The sequence below is a fragment of the Helianthus annuus genome, chromosome 15 (genome assembly GCF_002127325.2).
Source record: "Helianthus annuus cultivar XRQ/B chromosome 15, HanXRQr2.0-SUNRISE, whole genome shotgun sequence".
In the NCBI taxonomy this organism is placed as follows: Eukaryota; Viridiplantae; Streptophyta; class Magnoliopsida; order Asterales; family Asteraceae; genus Helianthus; species Helianthus annuus.
In genome coordinates, this window is record NC_035447.2 from 24,626,246 (window position 1) to 24,650,337 (window position 24,092).

Sequence of the window (24,092 nt, forward strand, 5' to 3'; positions counted from 1 at the left end):
TTCCTCACTTTCGCTATCATTAACATAAATATAAGGTATGCTCGTATTCAAAGCTATAAACCAATATGAATTGTATGAAATAATTACTTTTATCACAATTAGTAAGGAAACCAATAAAAACTATTGATAATGTAATATGTCCCATACCATTTGAAAGGTCTGAAAAGGGACTTCTAGACAGATAAAAGTAATGTAAATGAATAGACAAAAAATCGAATCAATAAAACCAATTAACTATAGTTGAAAAAAAATACTATGTATAGTGTAATACTTTACATGTACAATTGAACCAATAAAACATATATATAAGTGAAAAAATAAAAAGAAAGACATGAGACACCATATGACAACTAAGTAAGTCTAAATTTAAAAAACAAAGTTATGACATTTCGAATGTGAAGATACCTTTCACAGACCTCTACATCTTAGTTACAATAGGAAAAAATATGTATGTTAAGAGTTTACCTTGTTTTAAAACACATATATCTAACTTATCTAAAAATACATGATGTTTTCTATGTGACATAGATAATATGCATATACTTATTTGACATGGTAAACTTATCTAAAAAAAAATGATGTTTTCTATGTGACATAGATAATATGCATAGCATATGAAGAGTAAAAAGATACGACGTTTTTAGTATTTAGTATACAAAATTACATTTATTTGATATGTGTAATACACATGGTTTTTAAAGATATAACTTTTTTATTATTTGATATATAAAATTACATTTATTTAACCCGTACAATATACAAGGTTCATAAAGATATAAGTTTTTATTATTTAATATATAAAGTTACATTTATTCAACATGTGTAATACACGGGGTTCTAACCTAGTAATAATATACTTGTATTAAAATTATAAGAGGTTTTTAATATCAAATTTATTTATTAAGATTATAATAATATACTTGCATTAAAAATTTAAAAAGTTTTTAACACTAAAGTTATTTATTAAGATTACACTTAATCAGATAATATAAATAACTAATTGTTTTTCATGATTATCAAACTTCGACATTGCAATTTACTTTTGTAGATATTTCGTATACACATGGTTACTAATTTTATGGGTTTTTGTTTAATAATTTCAAATCAAAATAAAATTCTAATATAATATTTAAATCTTTTTAATTTAAAATTTAAAATTTATTTATAAATTATTGATGCCCTCATTGAATGACATGTGTCCTAAATCAGGTTTCTTTTATTATATTTTTTTTAATAGCAAACCCAACTTTTATTCCAAACGAATGTTCCCAGCCAGAAGCTTAGAACAATAAACAAGGTACTTCTTTTATTATATAGTATAGATGATTTCACCAAAATGTCATGTGGCAATTTGTAATGCTACCTTAACCATAATAAATTATAAGTAAATTAATATAAAGACTATTAAATGATTGAATTTAATATTATATATATATATATATATATTAAAATAATCTTATATTCATTATTATATCTATTAAATATTAAGTTTTAATAATTAATATTAGTTATCTACTTACCTATCTATACTATATAATAAAAGAAACCAATTATAGGACACATGTAATTCATTGAAGTCATCTATTTTTTATAGATAATTAATAATATTAATTATGTTTTTTTAAACTTGAGGTATTAATAGATATTATGCATGCTGATTATTTATTAAACAAATAAAATATTAAAGGAATATTATAAAGTTATTTGTTTGATGAAATTAATAAATACAAAGAGTTGCAGAATTGTGTTTGTTATTTGGTATCAATCAGTCTTCGTCATAGAAACATTTACCGATGTTCTATATTATTACATAAATAATCTTATCAAAAAATAATCTTTGAAACGTTAAGAGCTACTAGGTGGTTATATGAATTATAATACACTTTATTGTTTTGCATTCTCATAATACAAGGAAATGTCAAAAAGACTAAATGCTTAAATTTGTTGTTCTTCTACAAAAAACCTATCAACGACGATACATCAAACTGTAAGTTTTTTTATTATCCACATGTTTTATTTGTAAAATATAATGTAACACAGTAAAATAACAAAAAGACAACATATGACTAATTCTTTTGTAGGTGATAAGGAAAGAACTTTTTTAATCTATCATCTCAAACCCTACCCTATGATATATATTACCTTAATGTATACATTATTTATATGTTTTTTTTTAACTTTAGCATTAAAAAAAGTTAATTATTTCTTGCATTTTGTACCCTTGGCAATGCTTTGGATTATCATAGATCCAATATGATACCTAAACAACAAATTCTAACAAGATATCATCATCAAATAATAATATTAAACAATAACTTAACTAATTTTATATCATCAACGATTTAAATAATGTTTATCCTCATCATTTAAAAAAGGTTTATAATGTATTGCAATTTATTTATTAGACATTTTCAATCTCAAACATAAAACTTTAGAGTAGGTATGTAACTAAAATTGGATTTCAATACGTCTTAATTCTATCACATTTTAATTAAGATTGTATTAACAATTTTTTAATTATATTAGGATTTTATTATGCCTTAATTCTTTCATATTTTAATAAATAAATAGCACATCAATGTTAGTTTTTTTTTTTAAAACATATCTTAACGACTATACACAGGTTTATTTAACCCGTGTAATGCAATACACGTGGTTTTTAAAGATATAACTTTTTTATTATCTATTTAGTATACAAAACAATATGTATTCAACCCGTGTAATACACAGGGTTTTAACCTAGTACTTTAATATAATATTTCTAATTTAATAAATAAAAACATACTTATCAAACAAGACTAGATAACCAAAAATTTATACACCCATCACTATTTGACGTAACCAAAAATTTAAAACCTAATCATCTTTATAATTTATTATTATCATTTTTAAAATTGTTAAACATATATATAGGGTCGGGATTTGGAGAAAACGGTAGAAAGTGTGAGAACGGTGAGAACGCTTATAGATCGTCCTATTAAAACAATCTATGGACTAGATTGGTGCGGTGGCGTTTTCGTAAATAACATCAATTTTATTACGTGGACGCGCCTCATTAAGGGTAAAAGTGTCTTTACACCTTTATACCAAAACGCCATACTGGTGAATAAAATGTCATTACGGACCAAATCACATCGCTATATAAACAAAAAAACATCCAAGACATAAAAACACATCCCCCATAACCTACCTGAAACGCGATATTTTCTACTATATACCATTCAACTTACAAACGCCAAAATCCCCAAAACATCAAACACAACTACTCAAAAACGCCATATTTTCTACTATATACCATTCATCTTAGAAAACGCCAAAACACTCAAACATCAAAAGATTCCAAAAGATCGACGGTTCTTTCAGATACACTATTTCCTCAGTAAAACGCCAAAAATGCCAAATATCATTTATTGTATATTCAAAATATTGTTCTACGCCAAAGTGTTGGATAATGCATTCTTCCATGAGGTGTTGTGACTCAAATAACATTTTGCTGCATGAGATGGACAAATCATAAACAAAAAGATGCTGGGGTCAGACTTATGTCATTTTCTGTGTTTTGTTCTTGATGAATATTTTAATGGCATGAAAACACGAATGACACTACTGAGTTGTTTGAAGATACATATTCAAAAAAAAAACCTCATGTCATTTTGTCTTTCCAAACGGCCACAAAAACACAAGCATGGCTAAGCCAAACCACCAGCGGACACGATTCAAAGAAGAAAGAGACTGATGACAGTGAAGATTTGGAAGATGAATTGTTTTTATTTTTATTTTTATTTTTATAATTTACTTTTTCTGTTGTTTGCTATGTATTTTTCAACTTAGAATAAAAAATACATTATCTTAATTAAACGCCAAACAGTCATAATGCATATGAAAACGCCATAAATGGAGTAAAAACGCCAAAAACTCCCAAACTATAATGAAAGTAATTTGCAGAAGTATTAATTAAAAAAAAGCTAAAATTGGAAAAAAACGCCAAAAACTACTTAAACCCATTCAAAAACGCCAAACCTGAAAAGCTGAACAAAAAAACAGTAAAAATACACAGTAAACTGAAAAGACGGCTACTTTATTAATAGAGTAAATTACGTTTTTGGCCCCTGTGGTTATATCAGTTTTACTATATTGGTCCAAAATAAGAATTTTTAACAGATTTGCCCCAGTGGTCCCTATAACTAACCATTTTGGCCCCTAAATCTAACCAAACCCTAACTCTGGTTAATTAATTGGCACATGACTTGCACATGATGGGCATATTAGTAATTTCCCCTCCCCCTCTTTAAAATTGATAAAACCACAGGGACCAAAATGTAATTTACTCTAAATAAATAAACCGATTTAACACATTCATCCCTGTTCTCCACTTTTTACAGATCTCATCATCTTCAACCATCATCATCATCATCATCATCATCCCCTCATCCTCCACTTTTTGCACTGCAAATCCAGATGAAGAACCATCATCATCATCATCATCCCCTCATCCGCAGCCCATGATCTTCGATTTCCCCCATTACATCTGGGATTGAACTCATATCATCTGATCTTCCGATTGCTTGTGCTTGTTGACTGTACTACTCTGTTTCTTCTGTTATATGAGCGAATCGACTGATCATCATCATCCCCTCATCACCTTTAAATTCCGATGCAACTGCAGTGGCGTATGAGCCTAACAAGCCGCTAGTCATTGAAGATGTGGAGGTTGGTCTCCGGCGACTCATGTGTTAGATCTTGTTCATCGCATGTGTTGGATCTTGATTTTTGAATTTGTTTCTGTTAACTGTTAATTTATTTTTTTATTGGATATTAATTTGTTCAAATGGGTATTTTGAATCTGGGATTATGATAAAAATTACAAATTTTACATCTCTATGATTTAATTTATTTAATAATTTCAATTTTTGGTCTATGATGTTGAGTATCTGCTTGTTTTCTAAAAAAAACATATTCAGTTGTTTTTTTTAATTATTTTTTGTGTTTTTATTGTATTTTCAAATTTGGGTTTGATTTCATATGGTGATTGTCAGGCATGTTTTAGGAAATGGTTTGGATTTTTTTGAACTTTACTAAATCTTGAAAAGTGTGGGTCAGTTTTTAGTCTGCTTTGTGATGCATTTTGTTTGACTGTTTAAAGAACCAAAAGTCAAATTAGACTTTCTTATAGCAGAAAAACGATTCGATTTCATGCTTTGTGATGCATTTTGTTTCTAGTTTTCAATATGTGGGGATGATGATGAAGAAGATCTGGGTTAGATTTAATTGAAGATCTAGGGATGATGATGGTTGAAGATGATGAAGATCTGGGTTAGATTTAATTGAAGATGAAGTTCTGGGGATGATGATGGTTGAAGATGATGAAGATCTTTAGATTTAATTGAAGATGAAGATCTGGGATGATGATGGTTGAAGATGATAATGAAGATCTGGGTTTTATTCATAAAAGGGGAGGGAAATTACAATTTTACCCATCATGTGCAAGTCATGTGCCAATTAATTAACCAGAGTTAGGGTTTGGTTAGATTTAGGGGCCAAAATGGTTAGTTATAGGGACCACGGGGCAAATCTGTTAAAAATTCTTATTTTGGGCCAATATAGTAAAACTGATATAACCACAGGGGCCAAAAACGTAATTTACTCTTATTAATATCATTTATTATAAGTAAAATCCCGCCTAAAATACGCACCAAAAACATCCTATAAAGAGATACTTCTCTGCACAAACAACTTATCACAAAACCAGAAACAAACGCCATATTCCCTAGAAGCCATTCACTTTAAAAACGCCAAAAAAATACTTAAAAAGCCACAGATGCATAACCTCGGTTCTGCTATATTGAGTATTGATCTGAATGAAGTTTCACTGAATGGATTCTTCTCTGAGTTGGGTATCTCTATAATCTTTTGCTGAATGAGATGGACAAATATTCAAGACAAATGACACTGATATGACATCATGTCACTTTGTTCTTGATGGAGTGAATTGCAAGTTTTGTCCTTTATCTATATACCAAGTTGCAGGCGGTGTCCTTTATCTTTAAAATTGACAAGTTTTGTACTTATTGTTTCAAAATCTTACAAGTTATGTCCTTTAGACCTAACTCAGTTAATTTTTTCTGTTAACTCAGATCATGTGCAAAACACATGAGGGTGTAATTGTCTTTTTACCCTATTCTTTAAAATAACATCGTAATAAAAAAAGAAATAAAATATTATACATCATTTCTCTCTCTAAACAAACACATTCTTTATCTCTCTACTCCATCTAATCACAACCACCTCCTTCCAGCACCACCACCTCCTCCTTCCACCAGTTTCCACCACCAATTTGAGCCATAAACATAACTTACACTTACTTTTCAATTCCAAATTACAAATAAGCGATGAATCTGTAACTTTTATAAAAAGAAAACCCTTAACATCGAGGCAATTAAAAAGCAACAACAACAATTTGCACTCACTTTTCAAATTCAATTTGCTGGTTTTACCTTTGATTCAAGCCTTTAATCACACAACCAACAACAACAAGATCTGCAATTAAAAAGTAATTTACTTCCAAATTCTACTTTGCCTAAAAAAACTCAAACACCGATTGTGTTTAGGAAAAACCGATCTACAAATTGGAAAAAAAACATCTTGCTCGTTTCTGTTTCAAAGTCCCAAAACCCATTTGCTTCAGGTCTAAAAACCGATCGTTTCCCAAAACCCACTTGACCGATCATTTCCCAAAACCCACGTCTCCTGCTCGTTTCCCAAAACGCACTTGATTTAAGTCTAAAAACCAATCTGCAGATTTACCTAATCCATTGTGTACTGGTGCGATCTAGTATTTGGGTTTCGTGTTTTGTTTTTGTTCGTCAGATATAGTGGTGGTTGGTGTGTCTGCTTTGATGGTGGCAAGTGGGGTAGTGGTGGTTGATGGAGACAGTGGTGGTTGATGGAGAGAGTGGTGGGCGGTGGTGGTTGATGGAAACACTGGTGGTTTTTTGATGGTTGGTGGTGGTAGAGATGATGTAGAGAGAGGGGTAGAAAAAGAGATAGACGTAGACAGAGAGAGAGAGAGAGAGAGAGAGAGAGAGGGGTAGACATATATATTATATTTCTGTTTTTTTTTTGTTAAAACATTTTATATAAATATGTAAAAAGACTAAAGTACCCTTTTTGTGATCTGACTTAACAGAAAAAATTAACTGGGTTAGGTCTAAAGGATATAACGTGTAAGATTTTGAAACAATAAGTACAAAACTTGTCAATTTTAAAGATAAAGGATACCGCCTGCAACTTGGTATATAGATAAAGGACAAAACTTGCAATTCACTCTTCTTGATGGATATATGGATGGCATGAAGGGATCAATACATTAGAGCAGGCGTTGGTCTTCAACATGTCATCAAACAAGTCTATATCACCCACCATAAAGGATGCCACAAAAAATAAGCATCTTCTAAAGACGGCCGTTATGTAGGAAAATAAGGATCTACATAAGGATTTCAAAAAAACAGATTCAAAAACGCCAAAAAGGTTAAAGTAGAAGAGCCTGATGACAGTGAAGATTTGAATGAGAAATTAGATTATAATTCTTAATTTTTTTTCCATTTTCTATAGTTTGTTATGTAATTCTTTGTTGTTTATGATCTAATTCTCTGTTATTTAAAAAAAATGAGTATAAAACGCCAAAAACTACAAACAACAAAACGCCTGATAGTTTGAAAACTGTGAGAACGAATGCTAGCAAAGTACGAGGTTGCTATATAAAACGCCAAAAACGCAAACAAAGTATTATTGGAAAAATCAACACTAATTGATAGATGAAAATTAAAAGAAACAGTAAAATAAAGAGACGGTATCATTTATTGCCAAAAACATTATAATTATATTAATGCCACTACATGGAAAATTGAAAATTATTTATCTTTTCAAAACGCCATAATTGCCTGTCACATTATAGGCATGTATCCTAAATGGCAAAACACTTGATATAATAAAATCAAGAAAATTACTGATGTTTTTTACATTAAAAGTCTGCATCCTGATCTAAAAAACAATAAAAACGCCAAAACAATACTTAAAACGCCAAAATATTTACTATAATTCTGATCTAAAAACAATAAAAACGCCGCGTATTTAATAAACGCCAAAAAATGGAAATATGAAGGGACACGCGTTAATAAAAAAGAAATATGAAAGGACAAAAAAGCCCCTCCGCCCTTCTCTAAGCGGCGTGACACGTGTTAGGCCAGGAAGCGTTCTCACCGTTCTCACACTTTTGAGCGTTTTCTCCTGATCCCGTTTCTATATATATATATATATATATATATATATATATATATATGTTCAATATATATAATCTTAGATCATCAACTAATTTCATTCCATATTCTACTTTGATAACACTTTTTAAAATAAGAACATTTTAATTTGAAATAATATATACTAATTCTTTTGTATTCAAAAACAAAATTCTTACTTCATAAACGCATCATTTAAAATGAGTAAGGTTATATTTTCTTTAATTTTGTATGTGTAGTTCATATTAGGGTTATATGTATTCATATCAAAATTTATATTTATTATGTGTGATACAAGAAATAATATGAAATATAAAAAATAAGGTAAATTACTTTTTGAGTCCCTGTGTTTTATGGGTTTTAACTAGTTGAGTCCAAAAGCAAAAGCAAAAAGTTTAACGAACTGAGTCCCTATAAGCATTTTCCTTAACCATTTGAGTCCAAATTTCTAACACTGTTAGAATTTTTAGGTTAAGTATTGTTAAATGACAAAAATACCCTTGTAATTAAAAAATAAAAAAAATATTTATCTTGTATCTCTTATATCCTCTTATCTCTTTCTCTCTCTAAATTCTCACCCTTATCTCTCCCTCTCATCTTTCTTTCTCTCTCTAGACCACCATCAACACCACCACAGCCACAACCACCTCCGTCTCCAACCACCACTTCAACCACAAACCTCCAGACCACCATCTTTTTCTCTCTCTAAACATTCTCATCTCTCTCGCATCTTTCTTTCTCTCTCTACACCCCCTGCATCCCCACCACCACACCACCACCGTCACCACCACAGCTACCAAATTCAAACAAAAAACATCCAGAAAGAAACACATACTTAAGTTTTGACACACCAAACACTCAGATCAAACATTAAACACTAAAAAGTAAAAACCTTAATCTTCTTTCTTACCACAAACTGCAACCTCCAATCAGTAACGATTCACAGAAATCAAAACCCTCCCAATCTCAAAACTTACAAATGCATCAATAGCCATTGCTACTGTTGTCGCAAAATTGCTCGGCCCCTCTCCTTCCTCCTCCGATCTTTCTCTCGCTAACCCTCTCTCTCTCTCCTGCGCTTAACTGCCGCCGCACGCCACCACCGGTTGGTGGTGGTTGGCCGTCTAACCGAGGGTAACATGGAGGTGTTGGGGGTTTACAGGGGTGCGTGTGGAGTATGGCTCACCGGAGAGGAAGAAGGGCAGCTGGGGTGTGTGGGTGGTTGTCGCCGGTGAACGAGAAGACGCCGGAGATCGCCATAGGTGCGACTATGGTCGCCTGAGTTGCAACAGAGAAAGAGGGGTTTAGGGTTTAGGTGAACGGGTTGTAAGGGTGGCGCTTGTCGGAGAAGATAATCGGAGCTCCGATCTCCGGTGTGTACTCGAGAGAAAACAGAGAGTGGGTTTGTGTACGGCTGTAAGTTTGGGAGAGTTGTAGAACTTTTAGGTTTTTATAAGGGTAAAGAAGAAGATACAGGGGCATTTTAGTCTTTTAATAGAAAACTAACAGAAAATATGGATGGTGTTAAAAATTTGGACTCAAATGGTTAAGGAAAATGCTTATAGGGACTGAGGTCGTTAAACTTTTTGCTTTTGGACTCAACTAGTTAAAACCCATAAAACACAGGGACTCAAAAAATAATTTACCCTAAAAAATAATTCAAAATTTATAATCGTTATGTCCTTCAAACGCAACCAACCTCAACAATAACATATTTATTTTAAAAACTCATTCAAGTTTATATAAATTGATAACACATTTTTTTCCGAAGAACTGAATCAACTCCATGATTATCTTAAAGCCTTTCATTTTCTATTCTCAAACCTATGTAACACATGGGTCTATAACCTAAAGATTTAGTGAAAAATCAAATTATATAATAGTTAGGTAGTTTAAAATAATATTCAAAATGCAACGGATGAAATTGAAAGTTAAGAGATTTAGGTGTTGTTTGATTTTTCAGAGGTAAAACGTCTGCAGTATGCGGACCACATCTGCAAACATCTATAGCAGAAGAGGTGTACTAAACCTCTGAAGTCTGCAATAAGAAGACGGTTGTTTTTTAATTTCTGCAAGTTGCTGAGATAAATTCACATAATCATAACAGCTTAAACAACGATTCAACCACCGGATAGCATGTCAGTTGTTGAAGTCTGAAGACATATGAGAGCAAAACAAGTTTCCAACTTTACTCTTTCAACATTGACTTTTTAATGTGTGACTTGTGTAGTTTTTAATAGTTTTCAATAACAAGTATTAAATTAACCAATGGAAATTACCTTATTAGGGCAGTATCTTCAACCAGTTTCACAGTTCACTAACTCCAAAATCCAATCTACTCTTGTTAATTTTGCCATAATCGCAAACTAAAAATCACATTTCTTGACGGCGACAACAAGGCCAACACCGGCCTTGGACGACGCGTATGTTTCACGGTCCACCCATCCTTTGAAAACCCTCCCAAAACCACCTTATCCGAGCATCGTGTTCGGCCGGAAGTTCTTCGTGGCACTTCGAAGCTCAGAATATGTGAAACACTTCAACTTTGGTGCCACTATTCTCCCGCTAGACGCTGTCTTGTCCTCAGCCGTTGACGCGATCATGGATTCTTTCTTTTTTTCATCACTCAGAATAACTGATGAAAACAATTAATTAGCGTAGCTTTTTCTTATTACACGAGGATTACAATAAAGTGTTATGAAAAATAAATAAATAAATTTAATTTAATAGATAAAATTTCTAGAAAGTAATAAATTAAAACTGTGAATTTCAAGGATTGTACTTTATTTTTATACCCATTTTCAGGCGCTGTCCTTTATGTTCAAAATTGACGAATTTTGTCTTTTATGTTTTCATATCATACACGTTTTGTACTTTAGGCCTAACCCAGTTAGTTTTTTCAGTTAAATTTGGTCATGTGCTTTGCACATGAGTGCATTTTTGTAAATTCAAAAGTTGCAGAAGCTTTGAGTTGTAAATCTGCCGTTGAACTTACCTTTGAATTGACAAAATGCTCTCATGTGCAAAGCATATGACCAAATTTAACTGAAGAAACTAACTGGGTAGGCCTAAAGAACAAAACGTGTATGATATGAAAACATAAAGGACATAACTCGTCAATTTTGAACATAAAGGACAACGCCTGAAAATGGGTATAAAGATAAAGGACAATTCTTGAAATTCACTCTAAATTAAATACCTGGAGTGGGAATATGATTAGTGCTTGAGATATTATTGACACGTTTTGGAAAGCAGCTTCCCATATTATCTCTCTCTATGTGGAGGGGTTGACAGTGGGAGGGGAGGCGGAAGCAGAGGAGAGGGGTGAAGGAGATGAGGCTAGGGTATCTTGTTATGTTTGGGTTTGAGGGCAAGAAAGGTTAGAAGAGGTTACAAGAAGTCATCCCACATCTGCACCAAAAAGAGGATGCGCAGAGTTTTTTGAATGAAATGTCTTCGAGAAAACAAACAATCTGCAGACCCAAATGTCTGCGCGGCGCAGACATAAGGCTATAGGGTGTGGTCATGACCCTCATGACCACCATGACCCTTCATGTTAGTGCCATGTAATCCACCTCTAATCCACCATCCAAAACCACTACCCTAACGCTCTGTTCCTGAGTTAACTTAACGAGGGATAAGAAAAGAAAAAAAGTGAGAAAGGAAAGGATGAGAAAGGAAAAAACAAGATGTCTTTCCCATCGTTTCCTCCCAAATCGGAAAGAAAGAAAAATTAAAGAATTTAGTCTAATTTTCCTTTCATTTCCTTCCTTAAATGAAACTCGGGAACACGACATGTTTTATTTTATTTTCTTTTCTTTCCTTAAGTGAAACTCTGGAACACAAAATATTTTTACCTTCTTTTTGTTTCCTTTCCTTTCCTTCCGTTAGTAAACTCTGGAACAAAGTGTAAGGGTGTGGTCATGACCCAAACCACTAGCGCATTATTTATTTTAATTTATCTTTGTTTAAAGAAAAAGAAAATGATTTTTTAAAAAAATAGAAAGTAGGACCATGGTTGCCATGGTTTAATTCATTCAAATCATGGTGGATCAATCAAGAGGGTGGTGTAGCCTTCCATTCATGTTCTTAGGTGACAAATCATGTGTCACCATGACCCCATACCCCTATAGCCTAGGAGGAGAAAAAGCAAAAAAACCCCTTACTATTCATAATTTGCAACCGATTATAACATATTTTTTATAAATAAAATAAAATAAAATGTAATTAAAAATATTATTGGCTTGGAGGTTACGGAGTTATTTATTCGACACACGCGGCAACACGAGATTCTTGTTCACCACCATATAATCCCCCTTTCCCCCAATTTTTTATCACCACACCTAATTCCAGATTTCTCTCGATTCCAGTTCACCCAATTTCTTTCTAGGGTTTCCTTTCGCCTATTGCATCTTTATTTCATTCGCAGCTAACAAACAGGTACGTTGTTTGATCATTCGATTCTGTTACGATTGTCATCATCGATTGATCGAGAGTTTTTTTTTTTTTTTTTTTTTTTTTTAATTCAGTTTGATTGCAGGTTTTGATTCGCGGCTTCTCTGTTCGTAATTCGTTTTTTTAACAGTGAGTATTCTTCTTTTCTTTTTCTGTTTTTTTTTTAATAATGATATATGTTTAACCTATACTTTTGTTTAATATAACTCCGTGATTGATTGCGATTTGCATCGTGATGTGTTGTTGATTCATTATTTCGTTGTTTGTTGTGTGCATATAATCGAAAATTCATCGCTAACCTAGGGTTTTGAAGTGATTTTTGAAATTTATTTAGTTTTCATTTTTTTTACTATTTCATGTTCTGTACTTTAGTTGTTTCAAGCTTTATATAATTATTACATAACAATAATAATAATGAAACAAAATAGTTTTTTTTATGTTGTTTTAAATATATATATATATATTTTAAATTATTTATGAAAGCTCCCTCTCAGTTTTTCCCTATAAAACTGTACTTTTTAGAGAGCAAATTCCATCTAATTTGACAATGTTGAGTAGGATTCGCCAATCTTTTAAAAACCGGTTCAAACCGGCCGGTAGTACCGGTTGAACCGTCCGGTACACCCGATTGAACCACCCGATACACAGTGGTGGAGTGGCGGATTCAGGAATTTTTTCAGAAGGTTTCTTTTGCTAGATTCTCAATAATTCTCACTAATTTTTTCCAAATCATACAAGGTTTACACTAAAATTTTCCATTTTTTCCAAACCGAGGAGGTTCTGGATCCGCCACTGTCGATACACCCGGTTAAACCGTTTCTGAGCCCAATTCGGTACGGTACAAAAACCAGATTTTAAAACATTGGGATTCGCAATGTAACCCAGATACCCAACTTGAGACTGGGCCAATTGAAGTTATAGGTCTTAATTTTGGGGGTGAATTCGATTCGGTCTGTGTAAATAATAAATTCATATTCAGCCCGACCCAACCCAACCCAACCCAAAAAGACCGAGACCGGCCCACCTTATATCCAGTTTTATTTTTCCAGAAATTCCGGTTCTGTCCAGTTCCCCAAATCCAACTGCTGATTTTAGTAATTTTCTTTCATACCTTAGAATCTAATTAATCATCAAGTAAGCTTATGTGCACACACCTTTCTTTCTTGATAACACACTATTAGCTTAGCTTATCCTTTGTTGTTACTACTTGTAGTTCTGGTTGTTTATTATATTTGTTATAGATTATTATTATTATTATTCCTTGTCAATTATATTTGTTCTTACTCATTTTGACTGTAAACACAGGTTAGTTGAATGTTCTAATGGAATCAAAAGCTGGCAAGAAGTCTAGTAGTAGTAAATCATTATTCTACGAAGCTCCCCTCGGCTACGGAATTGAATACGTGCGACCAAACGGTGGACTCAAGAAATTCAAATCTGCTGCTTACTCCAACGTAAGTTTCGCTTATCGTATCATACTCATTTCGCTATGTTTTATCTTATTTACAATCAAAATATATTCACTAACCATTTTGCGCGTTTCTTTTCGTTTTACAGTGCGCTCGCAAACCATCCTGAGTTCTTCTGATCCGTGCTACATTAACGCTAGATAGCTGCGTTTCGTTTTAATAGTTTTCTTAAATCTTTACTTCCTCGATCTCCTCTTTTCGTACTCGTTTTTCTTTATTTCAAATTGCAATTTCTTTTCAAACAAAAATGACAATCCAAGGATCCGCCATTGGATTCGAAGGCTTCGAGAAAAGGCTCGAAATTTCCTTTTACGAACCCGGTTTCTTTACCGACCCTGAAGGAAGAGGCCTTCGTTCCTTGACCAAGAACCAACTTGATGAAATTCTGACACCGGCTCAGTGCACCATCGTTTCTTGTTTATCAAACGATTTCGTTGACTCGTACGTTCTTTCGGAGTCTAGCCTATTTGTATACCCGTATAAGATCATCATCAAGACATGCGGCACCACAAAGCTACTCTTTTCGATCCCACCTATACTCGAATTATCTTCCCAACTTTCCTTAACGGTTAAGTCGGTACGGTACACTCGCGGAAGCTTTATCTTTCCTGGAGCACAGTCGTTTCCCCATCGTAGCTTTACCGAAGAAGTTGCGGTCCTCGACGATTATTTCGGGAAGCTTGGTTCAGGTAGCAAAGCCTATGTCATGGGTGGTGTTGACCAAAGTCAACAATGGCATGTCTATTCCGCGTCAGCTCAAGCGGATGGCAACTCGGTTTACACCCTTGAGATGTGCATGACGGGGTTGGAAAACAAACGCGCATCCATGTTTTACAAGACGAATTCAAACTCTGCGGCTATGATGACCGAAGTTTCTGGTATTAGAAAGATCCTACCCGGATCCCAAATTTGTGATTTTGACTTTGACCCGTGTGGATACTCAATGAACGCTATTGAAGGGGATGCTATATCTACGATTCATGTAACGCCTGAAGATGGATTCAGTTATGCTAGCTTTGAGGCGGTCGGTTACTCTTTGAAATCGTCGATGGATGTTAACGTTTTGGTTGAAAGGGTCTTGGCTTGCTTCAAGCCGAACGAGTTTACTGTTTCGTTGCATGGAAATGACTTGAAGGATGTTAAAAATATGAATGTGGATGCGTATACTGTTAAAGAAACGAACTTTGAAGATCTTGGTGAAGGTGGTTGGATGATGTATTATAGATTTGCTGGTTCGTGTGGGTCTCCTAGATCCATCTTGAACGACTGTTGGAGCGAGTATGAAGACGAGGAAGTCGCCAAGAAATAAGCTTTATTGATCTAGACTTGGTTTTTTATTATGCTAATAATGTTGTTGCGTTTCTATGTTTTGGTGTTTATGTTTTACCTTTACTATTTGTGTTCTAATGTTCTATGAAACATCAATAAAATCTACATGTTTGTTCTATAATTTGATGTGTACTGTATACTCGTTGCAAATGGGTTGATGTAATTTATCATTTTATTTTTATTTTTTGCTAAATGTTTTGCGGTCTCTTATTTTAATCCGAGTCCATTTTGGTTGTTTAAATCGTTAGTAACTCACTAAACATTTACCCATTTTCGCAAATGAACATTAAACCACGTTGACGCAAACCACCACATGATTTTAAGTGTGTCCGGGTTAGGATTGATATCTTAGACACGAATACTTGTATAGCTCGTGTTTGGGTTCACATATTCAACCCGACACGATTGTCACCCTTGCTTAACATTGGTTTTGTATGAATGCGCAAACATTATATTATATAACTATTAAAATGAAAGGTCGGTGACACAAGACGACAAGAACATGCATATATACGTGAGTAAAAAGTCGTCGTACAAGGCCACTGAGTTACTGATCAAAACAATAAATCAAAGGTCTGACGCGTGTCCCTTTTGCTTAATTTTTTTGTAAGACCACTCGTAGTGGTTGCCCATTTGGGAATTTTTCATGCTCAATCACGCCTAAAACTGCCCTTTAGCCACTACGCATGGGCGTGTTTGGCAATATTTTTGTGCAGGCATTTTTTTAATCACGCCAAAGGGGGGAGAGCTTGTCCAATCATATTTCAGCTTACATTATTTGGCCAATAAGATTTTTAAGTTTTTTTCTAATTTTATTTTATTACAAAACATAATGCCCCATCCCCACTACACCCATTTTAGAAAACGCCCAATAATGTCCCATTGCTGACTGGGCTGCAACATGACGCAAACTCCCCAAGGGTGAATATTGCCCACTAAGCATGGTCTAAGTGCATTTTGTTATGTACTTTTGATAAAAGACCCAAGCTTCCAAGTATATTACAATAATCCCCCTTCACTTCTCTCAAGTTTTATTTTTTCATTTACACATTTCAATAAATGATAATAATAATCAAATCAATTAAACATGCTATCTTTGTTATTATTTAACTTAAATTTTAGTTTATGATCAAGATATAGTCTTTTTTTTATATTATCTATATCTAATAACATTAAGGTCACGACCGTAACGTGTTTAACAAAGTCAAAAACACGTAATATCACGTACGGACACCACACGTTAATGTCTTCATCATACACTGTAACCGAAATGCATATATAGGATACACTGAGTTAGATCGAATACGTCGAAACACGTGTTTTCATATGGTTAACGCATCACATAATGCGTCGTGTCGCTAGCTATATGTATTCAAATTAAAGTTTGTTGAAAGGTTCCTTTGACAAAAAAAAAACGAGTCTTAGATTTTCAACACGTTGACCCGTAACTTTTGATATTTAACAACTTTGGCCCCTCATTTATCTCTACTTGATAATTTCAGACCTCATCTTTTCTAACACTTTAATTCTTTTGAATAAATCACTTAACGACTTTACACTACAACATGTGAGACATTATACTCCTTTTATCTATGTCTAATCACATTAATGTCACTAACATAGCGTGTGTAATAAAGTCAAAATCGCGTTACGTCACACGTGGGCACATCATCTTCTCTAACGCTTCAATTCTTTTGATTAAATTACTTTTACGACTTTACACTGCAACGTGCGATACATTATACTCCTTTTTACCTAACCATGTTAATGTTACTAAAGTAATGTGTGTGATAAAGTAAAAAACGCGTGTAACGAAGTGACAAACGTGATGTTGCCGCCGCAACGCGCGGCACGAGTAAAATCTAGTTTATATTATATATGTATGCAACATTTGACATTAAATTTTGTTGTGTTCATGAGAAAGGAAGACAGCTGAAGGACCAAGCTGCTGAGTCTCCAGGACTCAATGCAGCAGGTCCAAAATTTTCAGATTAAAATTTCACAAAAATACTTTAAAAATTTTCAAGAGTCAATATTCACATCCACACAACATTAATTTAACACAAATGAAAATTACTTGAATTACATAATAAAAAAAAACAAATGTCATCAATTTTGATGTTAGAAAACCAATTTTGTTTTGACTAAAAAGGGCCATAATTATGCAAATGCAGGCTTGACAGCAGATATGAAGGCAAGTGCACAAGGGGCAGAAGATATCGGAATGTCCTTCAGCTCTTTTTTTTTTTTTTTTTTTTTATTTCTAATGTGTTTTGAGGTGATCATTGGGCACCCGTGCTGTTCTGCTATGTTCTATTGTAGTAGTTAAATGGGTCGTGTTCGATGCAACACGTTTAACATGAATATTCAACCAAAACACGACACATTTAACTAAACGTGCCATTTACTTGAACATGAATATTCAACCGAAACACGACACATTTAACTAAACCATAAAATGTAAGCAACTCAAGAACACGAATGACTAAATGAGTAAATGACACAATTATTGCACGACTCACTTAGCAGTTAGCACGTTCAATAAATAATAATACATGACTAACACGATAAAGTAAAAGTTACAATCCATGGAATCCTTAACGAATTACGTTCCGCGGTTAGGATGGGAATTTAATTATAATATATTTAATTAGTTACAATACTATAGGGTGTACAAAGTGTAAAAAGTCATAAAACACCAAATGTCAACCATAAAACACACTCAAAACCCACAAATAACAAAGTGATGATTACTAAAGCGACATTTTTGGGTTTTGTTTTGTGTTTAGGATGATAAGGCTTTGATTAACGAATGACTAACATTAGTGTGTTTTATGTTATCATGTTGTGTTTTATATTCATAGTTCTAGTTCTATGATGGTGTGTTTGAAGTTTTTATGGACTGTTAGGGTTTGGATATTGTGTTTTAGTGATCTTCATTCTGTTATTTGTGGGTTTTGAGTGTGTTTTATGGCTAAAATTGTGGTGTTTTATGACTTTGTACACTTTGTAGAAAAAATGGACTTTGTAGCCGAACCCCACCCCAATACTATAAATCAATTTTTTTTCATAAACTGGTCTTACACGGGTCATGTTGACCTTATAACCCATTTAAACACATTTTCCAATTGTGTCATTAACTTACCAACCCGTTTAACTACATGTAGGTTTATTTCATGACCCGACTTCAGCGTGAAAGTTAGCGAAGTGAACATAGAACATAGAAAGCTTGCTCACTTGCCAAGAGAAGGTCTTCTATTTATAGTCTGTAGTCAGGGCATTTATGGCGGGTAATGGTGCATGCGTCATCTAATCTAGTCAGTAGCATACGATATTAATAAAGGAAGATATACCATAGCGAGTATGAATTCAGATCACTGAGCGTTTTTGCAAGACATCCATTGGATGATATAAAACTTCATGAGCGCCTCGCGTATCACGAGCGCCTTTTAAGACCAAGAGCAATGCATATATAACCATGAAAAAAAGGAACAAACAGACTTTACGTGGTTGGGTAGAATGATATGATCCACACCTCCATGGGCGAATAGAGAGAGAGAGGCAAGTGTGGTGGTAGATATCTCTAAATGTTTCAACTTTCGGTTATTTTTCATTAACAACATGAACAGATAGCACAACTGCACAAGTACTGTAGAAAAAGACTACATACAGAATGCAATCTTTTGCATTACAACAAAACTAACACGAAACTATTCACATATACCATATACAACATCAAGGTGAGATATCAAAACCATACCCGACACGCAGCTCACCATCGCCATCGTCATCATCCACCCTGTTCTTGCTTCTTTCATATTCAACATCATCCGTAGGCAGCTCAAACCGACAAACAGGGCATGTGTTACGAATACTTAACCACGGCACAATACACTCACCATGGTAATGATGTTTACAAGGAAGCTGAGTCACTCTTTCCTCCATCAAAATCTCATCTTTACAAACCGCACATATTACAGTATCATCATCATTCAAATCGCCCTTCTTCAGTGTCACCAAAGGAAGATTATCTATAAACGATTTAGCAGCCGGGGGACTACCTCTTAAAGCTCTAACACTCTCCACAAACTGACCGATCAACGTATCGAATTCAGGCGTGTAGACAAACCCTTCTTCACCTCCTTCCGTCGCGAATTCAAGACCTCTTTCGAAATTATTAACTGCCAGTAGAATCTCCCATTCCAATACCCCAACCGAAGCATCTCCCTCTGATGAAATATCCGACGAAACCGATATCTCTTCAATCCGTTCAATCACCGAGCTCAATCCATCTCGCTCCTCAACCCTAGCAGAATCAAAACTCAACTCACTAGTCTCAATTCTATCATCATTTTGATCATCATCAGCAGCACCTAAATCTTCTATATCAGAGTCCGATTCGATTCTCGCAACTCTTAAACCACCACCACCACCACCTTCTAACCCTAACCCTAGCTCCTCGATGTTATTATTCGAAACAAACTCATCATCATCATGATCATTAATTTCACTAACACCTACATCTACACGTTCAATTTCACCACGAGAATCGAACAAATCGGTAACGAAATCCATTTGATCATATTCATATTCATCATCACGGCCGTACAAACAATCAGGATAAACAGTTGAATCTGCACAATCTGATTCCAAATCCGATTCCGATTCAGATAAACAACGATAACACGAATTCAAATTTACCTGCTGATTCCGATTATTCAAATACGAAGACGATGAAGCGAAAATTGACGAATCGAGAGGAGAAAAGGGATCTACAACGAAGGTGTACGGTACGTCTGCATCGTCAACGTTGAGGAGGTCATCTTCTTCGGTGAAGCTAGACGAGTTGGTGTACGAATCGTCTAGGGTTTGTGGAGGTGAAATTTGTTGATTTTGTTCGAGTGTGTGGTGTTGTGATGTGGTGGATTGTGGAGGTGGAGACTGTGGATTTGGAATATCCGCCATTAATGGAGCTTGATTGGTGAAATTTGTGATGGAAGTGAACCCTAATTTGGATTGGGGATGATGAAGAGAAGGGAAGGGAAGGGAAGAAGAAGAGTTGTGCTTGGTGGCACACGGTATATGACATGTTGTGTTCCCCTCTTTCATGTTGTTTATCTTTGGATAAGTTTTACCAACCGGTATACCTCATATACGACGGGTAATTATATCACGGTAGAGATGAGACTATGATGGGTATGGTCCCTAAACATGCACTGATAGACAAAAGAAGTCGCGCGCAAAGGACCATACCCATGCTTAACACTTAGCAACTATAAAGGATCCGGCGCGGCCTTAAAGGGGCGCGAGAGCGGATGACAGCTAACCGGTAGTACAACAGTACAAAGGGCAGGAGCTTGCAGCCAATCAGCATACGCTAGACTTTGCCAAGCCGACACCCACGATAGCCAGTCGTGCAGGAGACATGAAGTATAAAAGGACGAGGACGTGTAGCTGATCACGTTGCGCCTTTCACTGCTCCATGATCCCCACCAAGGGCGGCCAACAGACTCGACATGATGTACAACCTTCAGGCCACATGGTACAAATCACCGTGCAACAATAGCCGTTCTCCTCTGCAAGCACTACCTGTCTTGTCGGAGGAGACAAAACGAATATCCTTCGATGGTGACGTTAGGCCCAAGGCCCAGAGACCCATCTCCTTCTTTACACTCTTCGGCTAAATATAGTCGACTTCACCTTCAGGTTTGAGCATCGCTTCTCTTACTCTCTCACTAAATACACACACTTATATTCTCAAAACGAGTTCTTATTCTCACGCCGGAGGGTGGTTACAAGAAGAACCCCCAACTTCTCCTCCTTGTAACAAGTTCACATGTGTTGTTTCGTGTTACAGGATCGATTGAGTGTAATCCAGTTGTTTGTTGAGGAAAGAATCGGGATGAACCATTGTTGACGAGACAAATCACCTAAGCCTAACATTGTGTTAACTTAGTGTTTCTTCATGCTAATACTAGCATTAGACCAAATTGGTATCGTTTTGCATTTACTGAAATCGAATATGAGTTAATCTTTATACCAAGTATCGTACTGATTATGGCCGGTTGGTATCGGTATGGTAACAGTATCATTGAATAATACCGATACCGAAATCGTTGAAAACAAATCTTTACACCGCTACCGTTGGAGTAGTACCGATTTTTGGCCAAAATGTCCCATCCCTACCAGACGGGTATTGAGCTAAGTATAGGACGTGGTTTTACAAGGGGTGTAGAGCTAGTATGGTAAACACTTGTGTTATTGATATCCGTACTAGATGTTTGTATTATCCTATTTACAAGGTAATCTGCTACACCAGCATAATATATCATAATTGCTAAAAGAAGTAATGCGAAGGGATTGATGCAACAATTAGACCCATCCGAGGAAGATGTACAACAACAACCATACCTAGTAAATCCCATAAATGGCAAAGTCATTTGGAGGGTTTGGGGAGGGTGGGATGTAGGCACACCTTACTTCTATTCCTAAGGATAGAGATATTGTTTTCAGAAAGACCCCCAGCTCCAAAACACACAAATTATATATATGTTAAAAAGCACAAAAAGTGATGAAAAGTAGAACATTCAAACCGAAATAAATATAACATCGTGTAACCACATATAGACATAAACATAGGATGACAGTCACCTGCAAAAACCACTGAAAGTGTAGTAAAGACCTAAGCCTCTAACAACAAAACTAATACACCTATGTACCCTCCCCTAAAAGTCCTTCACCTTGATTCTAAGTCTCTATGAACTCCTATCCTAGATACGGTCCACGGAGAGGTGCAACTTTAGTAAATCTAGCCTAATCCGCTCTTCTCAAGTTAATTTAGGTCTACCTCTATTTCTCGTCCCTTTCACAATTAAGGTTTCCACTAATGAGGAGGATGTATATGTTTGTTAGTTCTAATATAGGGAAACAGGTAAGATAAAGATAGGTATGATTGTATGAAGATAAATTTTGTTTGTGTATATTTAGTATTTATCTATATAGTTGTTTAAGTTGTTTAAGAGTTATCAAGCTAGATTTATTTCACTATGTAAATAGAGTTTGAGCTGGATTAGGGTCAGTTTGTGTATAAAATAAATAGAGAGCTATGTATTCAACATTAGATGTCGAGTCAAGTTTATAATAATGGAAGAGTCGAAACCCAATATTGGCATCAAATATGTTTTCTTTATAGAATTTGGACCAATGGTCTAAGAGGTAGATGTTGGGCAGAAGTCCTGATTTTGTTTGTTTATACCATATTATGTCTTATGCCAATAGTCTGATATTATTAAAATGTAAGTTTTAACTATGTAAAATTAATTTCTTATGACATATGATTTTATCTAAGGAAATATAACTCAAACCATCAAAAGCCGAGACCATTATGCTATGAGATCCACCAAGGAAGCTGTGAAACTCGAAAGCCTCCTTGGGAAGAGCTCGAGTGCATATTTGATTGGACCCTGATGATTAGAGCAAACAGTGGCGGATCTAGAAAATGGGGCAACGTTTCAAAAAACAGGGGTAACAAAATCGAAAAAACATCAATTTTTTCCAAAATTTATACTATCGTCAGAGCGTCAAGAGGCAACGGAGGTTACCCCTTCTAACAAGGTAGATCCACCCCAATGAGTAAGTGTCTACTCTTAAACGAAATTTAGATTGATCTTGGCATGTAAGAGAAGATGTTAGTGATTATACAAAAACACAAGGAATATTTGGTTGAAGAAAGAAAGAAGTTGTATCTCGATTGAGGTGAAGTTTGAGTTGCATATGTTTATGATTTGGTATAAAACTCTTCCTAGATGCAAGGAGAGCGATATTATGAGGAGCTAGGTGATTTAAATGTATGATATAGCATAATCAAGATATTTGGGTGATGCCCGTATTTGATTATGGGGAGGTACTACTGTACTAGAACTAGAAAAACATCAAAAAAGTTGGTAACATGATACATGAGTTGTTGGTGACATTGTGACAGAGACCCACATAGTAAACCGTGTGACAAACAGAAGATTTTTGTGTTGAATAATATCTAATATTCATTTTTCATGTGTTTGTTCCAGTACTTATTATCTAACAATGGATATCGATTTATCGGATATTTAAAAAAAACAAAAAAAAAATCCTAATCTGTTCTTTTTTTTTTTGGACAGCGAAAACACACCCCTCTAAAATCTACTCATAGAATTCACTTAGCGTTCGTTTCATGGAATGGAATGAGATGGAATTGGGAAGTTTTTCTTTGTAAAATTGATCTTGGTTTTGGGGAGGGAGGAATTTGAAATCCAATGAATTTCTTTAATCAATGAAATTTGTGACTATTTCAACATTCCATTCCATTCCTTCATTAGAGTGAAGGATTTCTAAGGAATGTTGAAATAGTCACAAATTTCATTAGAGTGAAGGATTTCAAATTCCTCCCTCCCCCAACCAAGATCAATTTTACAAAGAAAAACTTCCTAATTCCATTCCATTCCATTCCATGAAATGAACGCTATCTTATTGTCCATGTTGTGAGACTCGAACCCACACCACTTTGATG

At 34.6% G+C, this 24,092-nt stretch overlaps 2 protein-coding genes across 3 annotated transcripts; one reads left to right on the plus strand and one right to left on the minus strand.

The window, feature by feature from the left end:
- The first annotated feature begins 12,579 nt into the window (after positions 1–12,579).
- On the plus strand, positions 12,580–15,682 carry LOC110911041 (S-adenosylmethionine decarboxylase proenzyme). 2 transcript variants are annotated; one of them, XM_022155605.2, is made up of 4 exons: positions 12,580–12,734; positions 12,824–12,878; positions 14,055–14,203; positions 14,307–15,682. In XM_022155605.2, exon 4 carries the CDS (start codon positions 14,466–14,468, stop codon positions 15,525–15,527), a length of 1,062 nt encoding a protein of 353 aa, XP_022011297.1. In that variant the 5' UTR covers positions 12,580–12,734; positions 12,824–12,878; positions 14,055–14,203; positions 14,307–14,465; the 3' UTR covers positions 15,528–15,682. The 2 variants fall into 2 exon arrangements, with proteins under 2 accessions (XP_022011297.1, XP_022011298.1); XM_022155606.2 differs by having other exon boundaries at positions 12,583–12,734; positions 12,835–12,878.
- Positions 15,683–19,131: 3,449 nt separating this feature from the next.
- On the minus strand, positions 19,132–20,641 carry LOC110911040 (E3 ubiquitin-protein ligase SIRP1). Its single transcript, XM_022155603.2, has one exon. The coding sequence runs from the start codon at positions 20,510–20,512 to the stop codon at positions 19,283–19,285; it is 1,230 nt and encodes a 409-aa protein (XP_022011295.1). The 5' UTR covers positions 20,513–20,641; the 3' UTR covers positions 19,132–19,282.
- Positions 20,642–24,092: the final 3,451 nt, after the last annotated feature.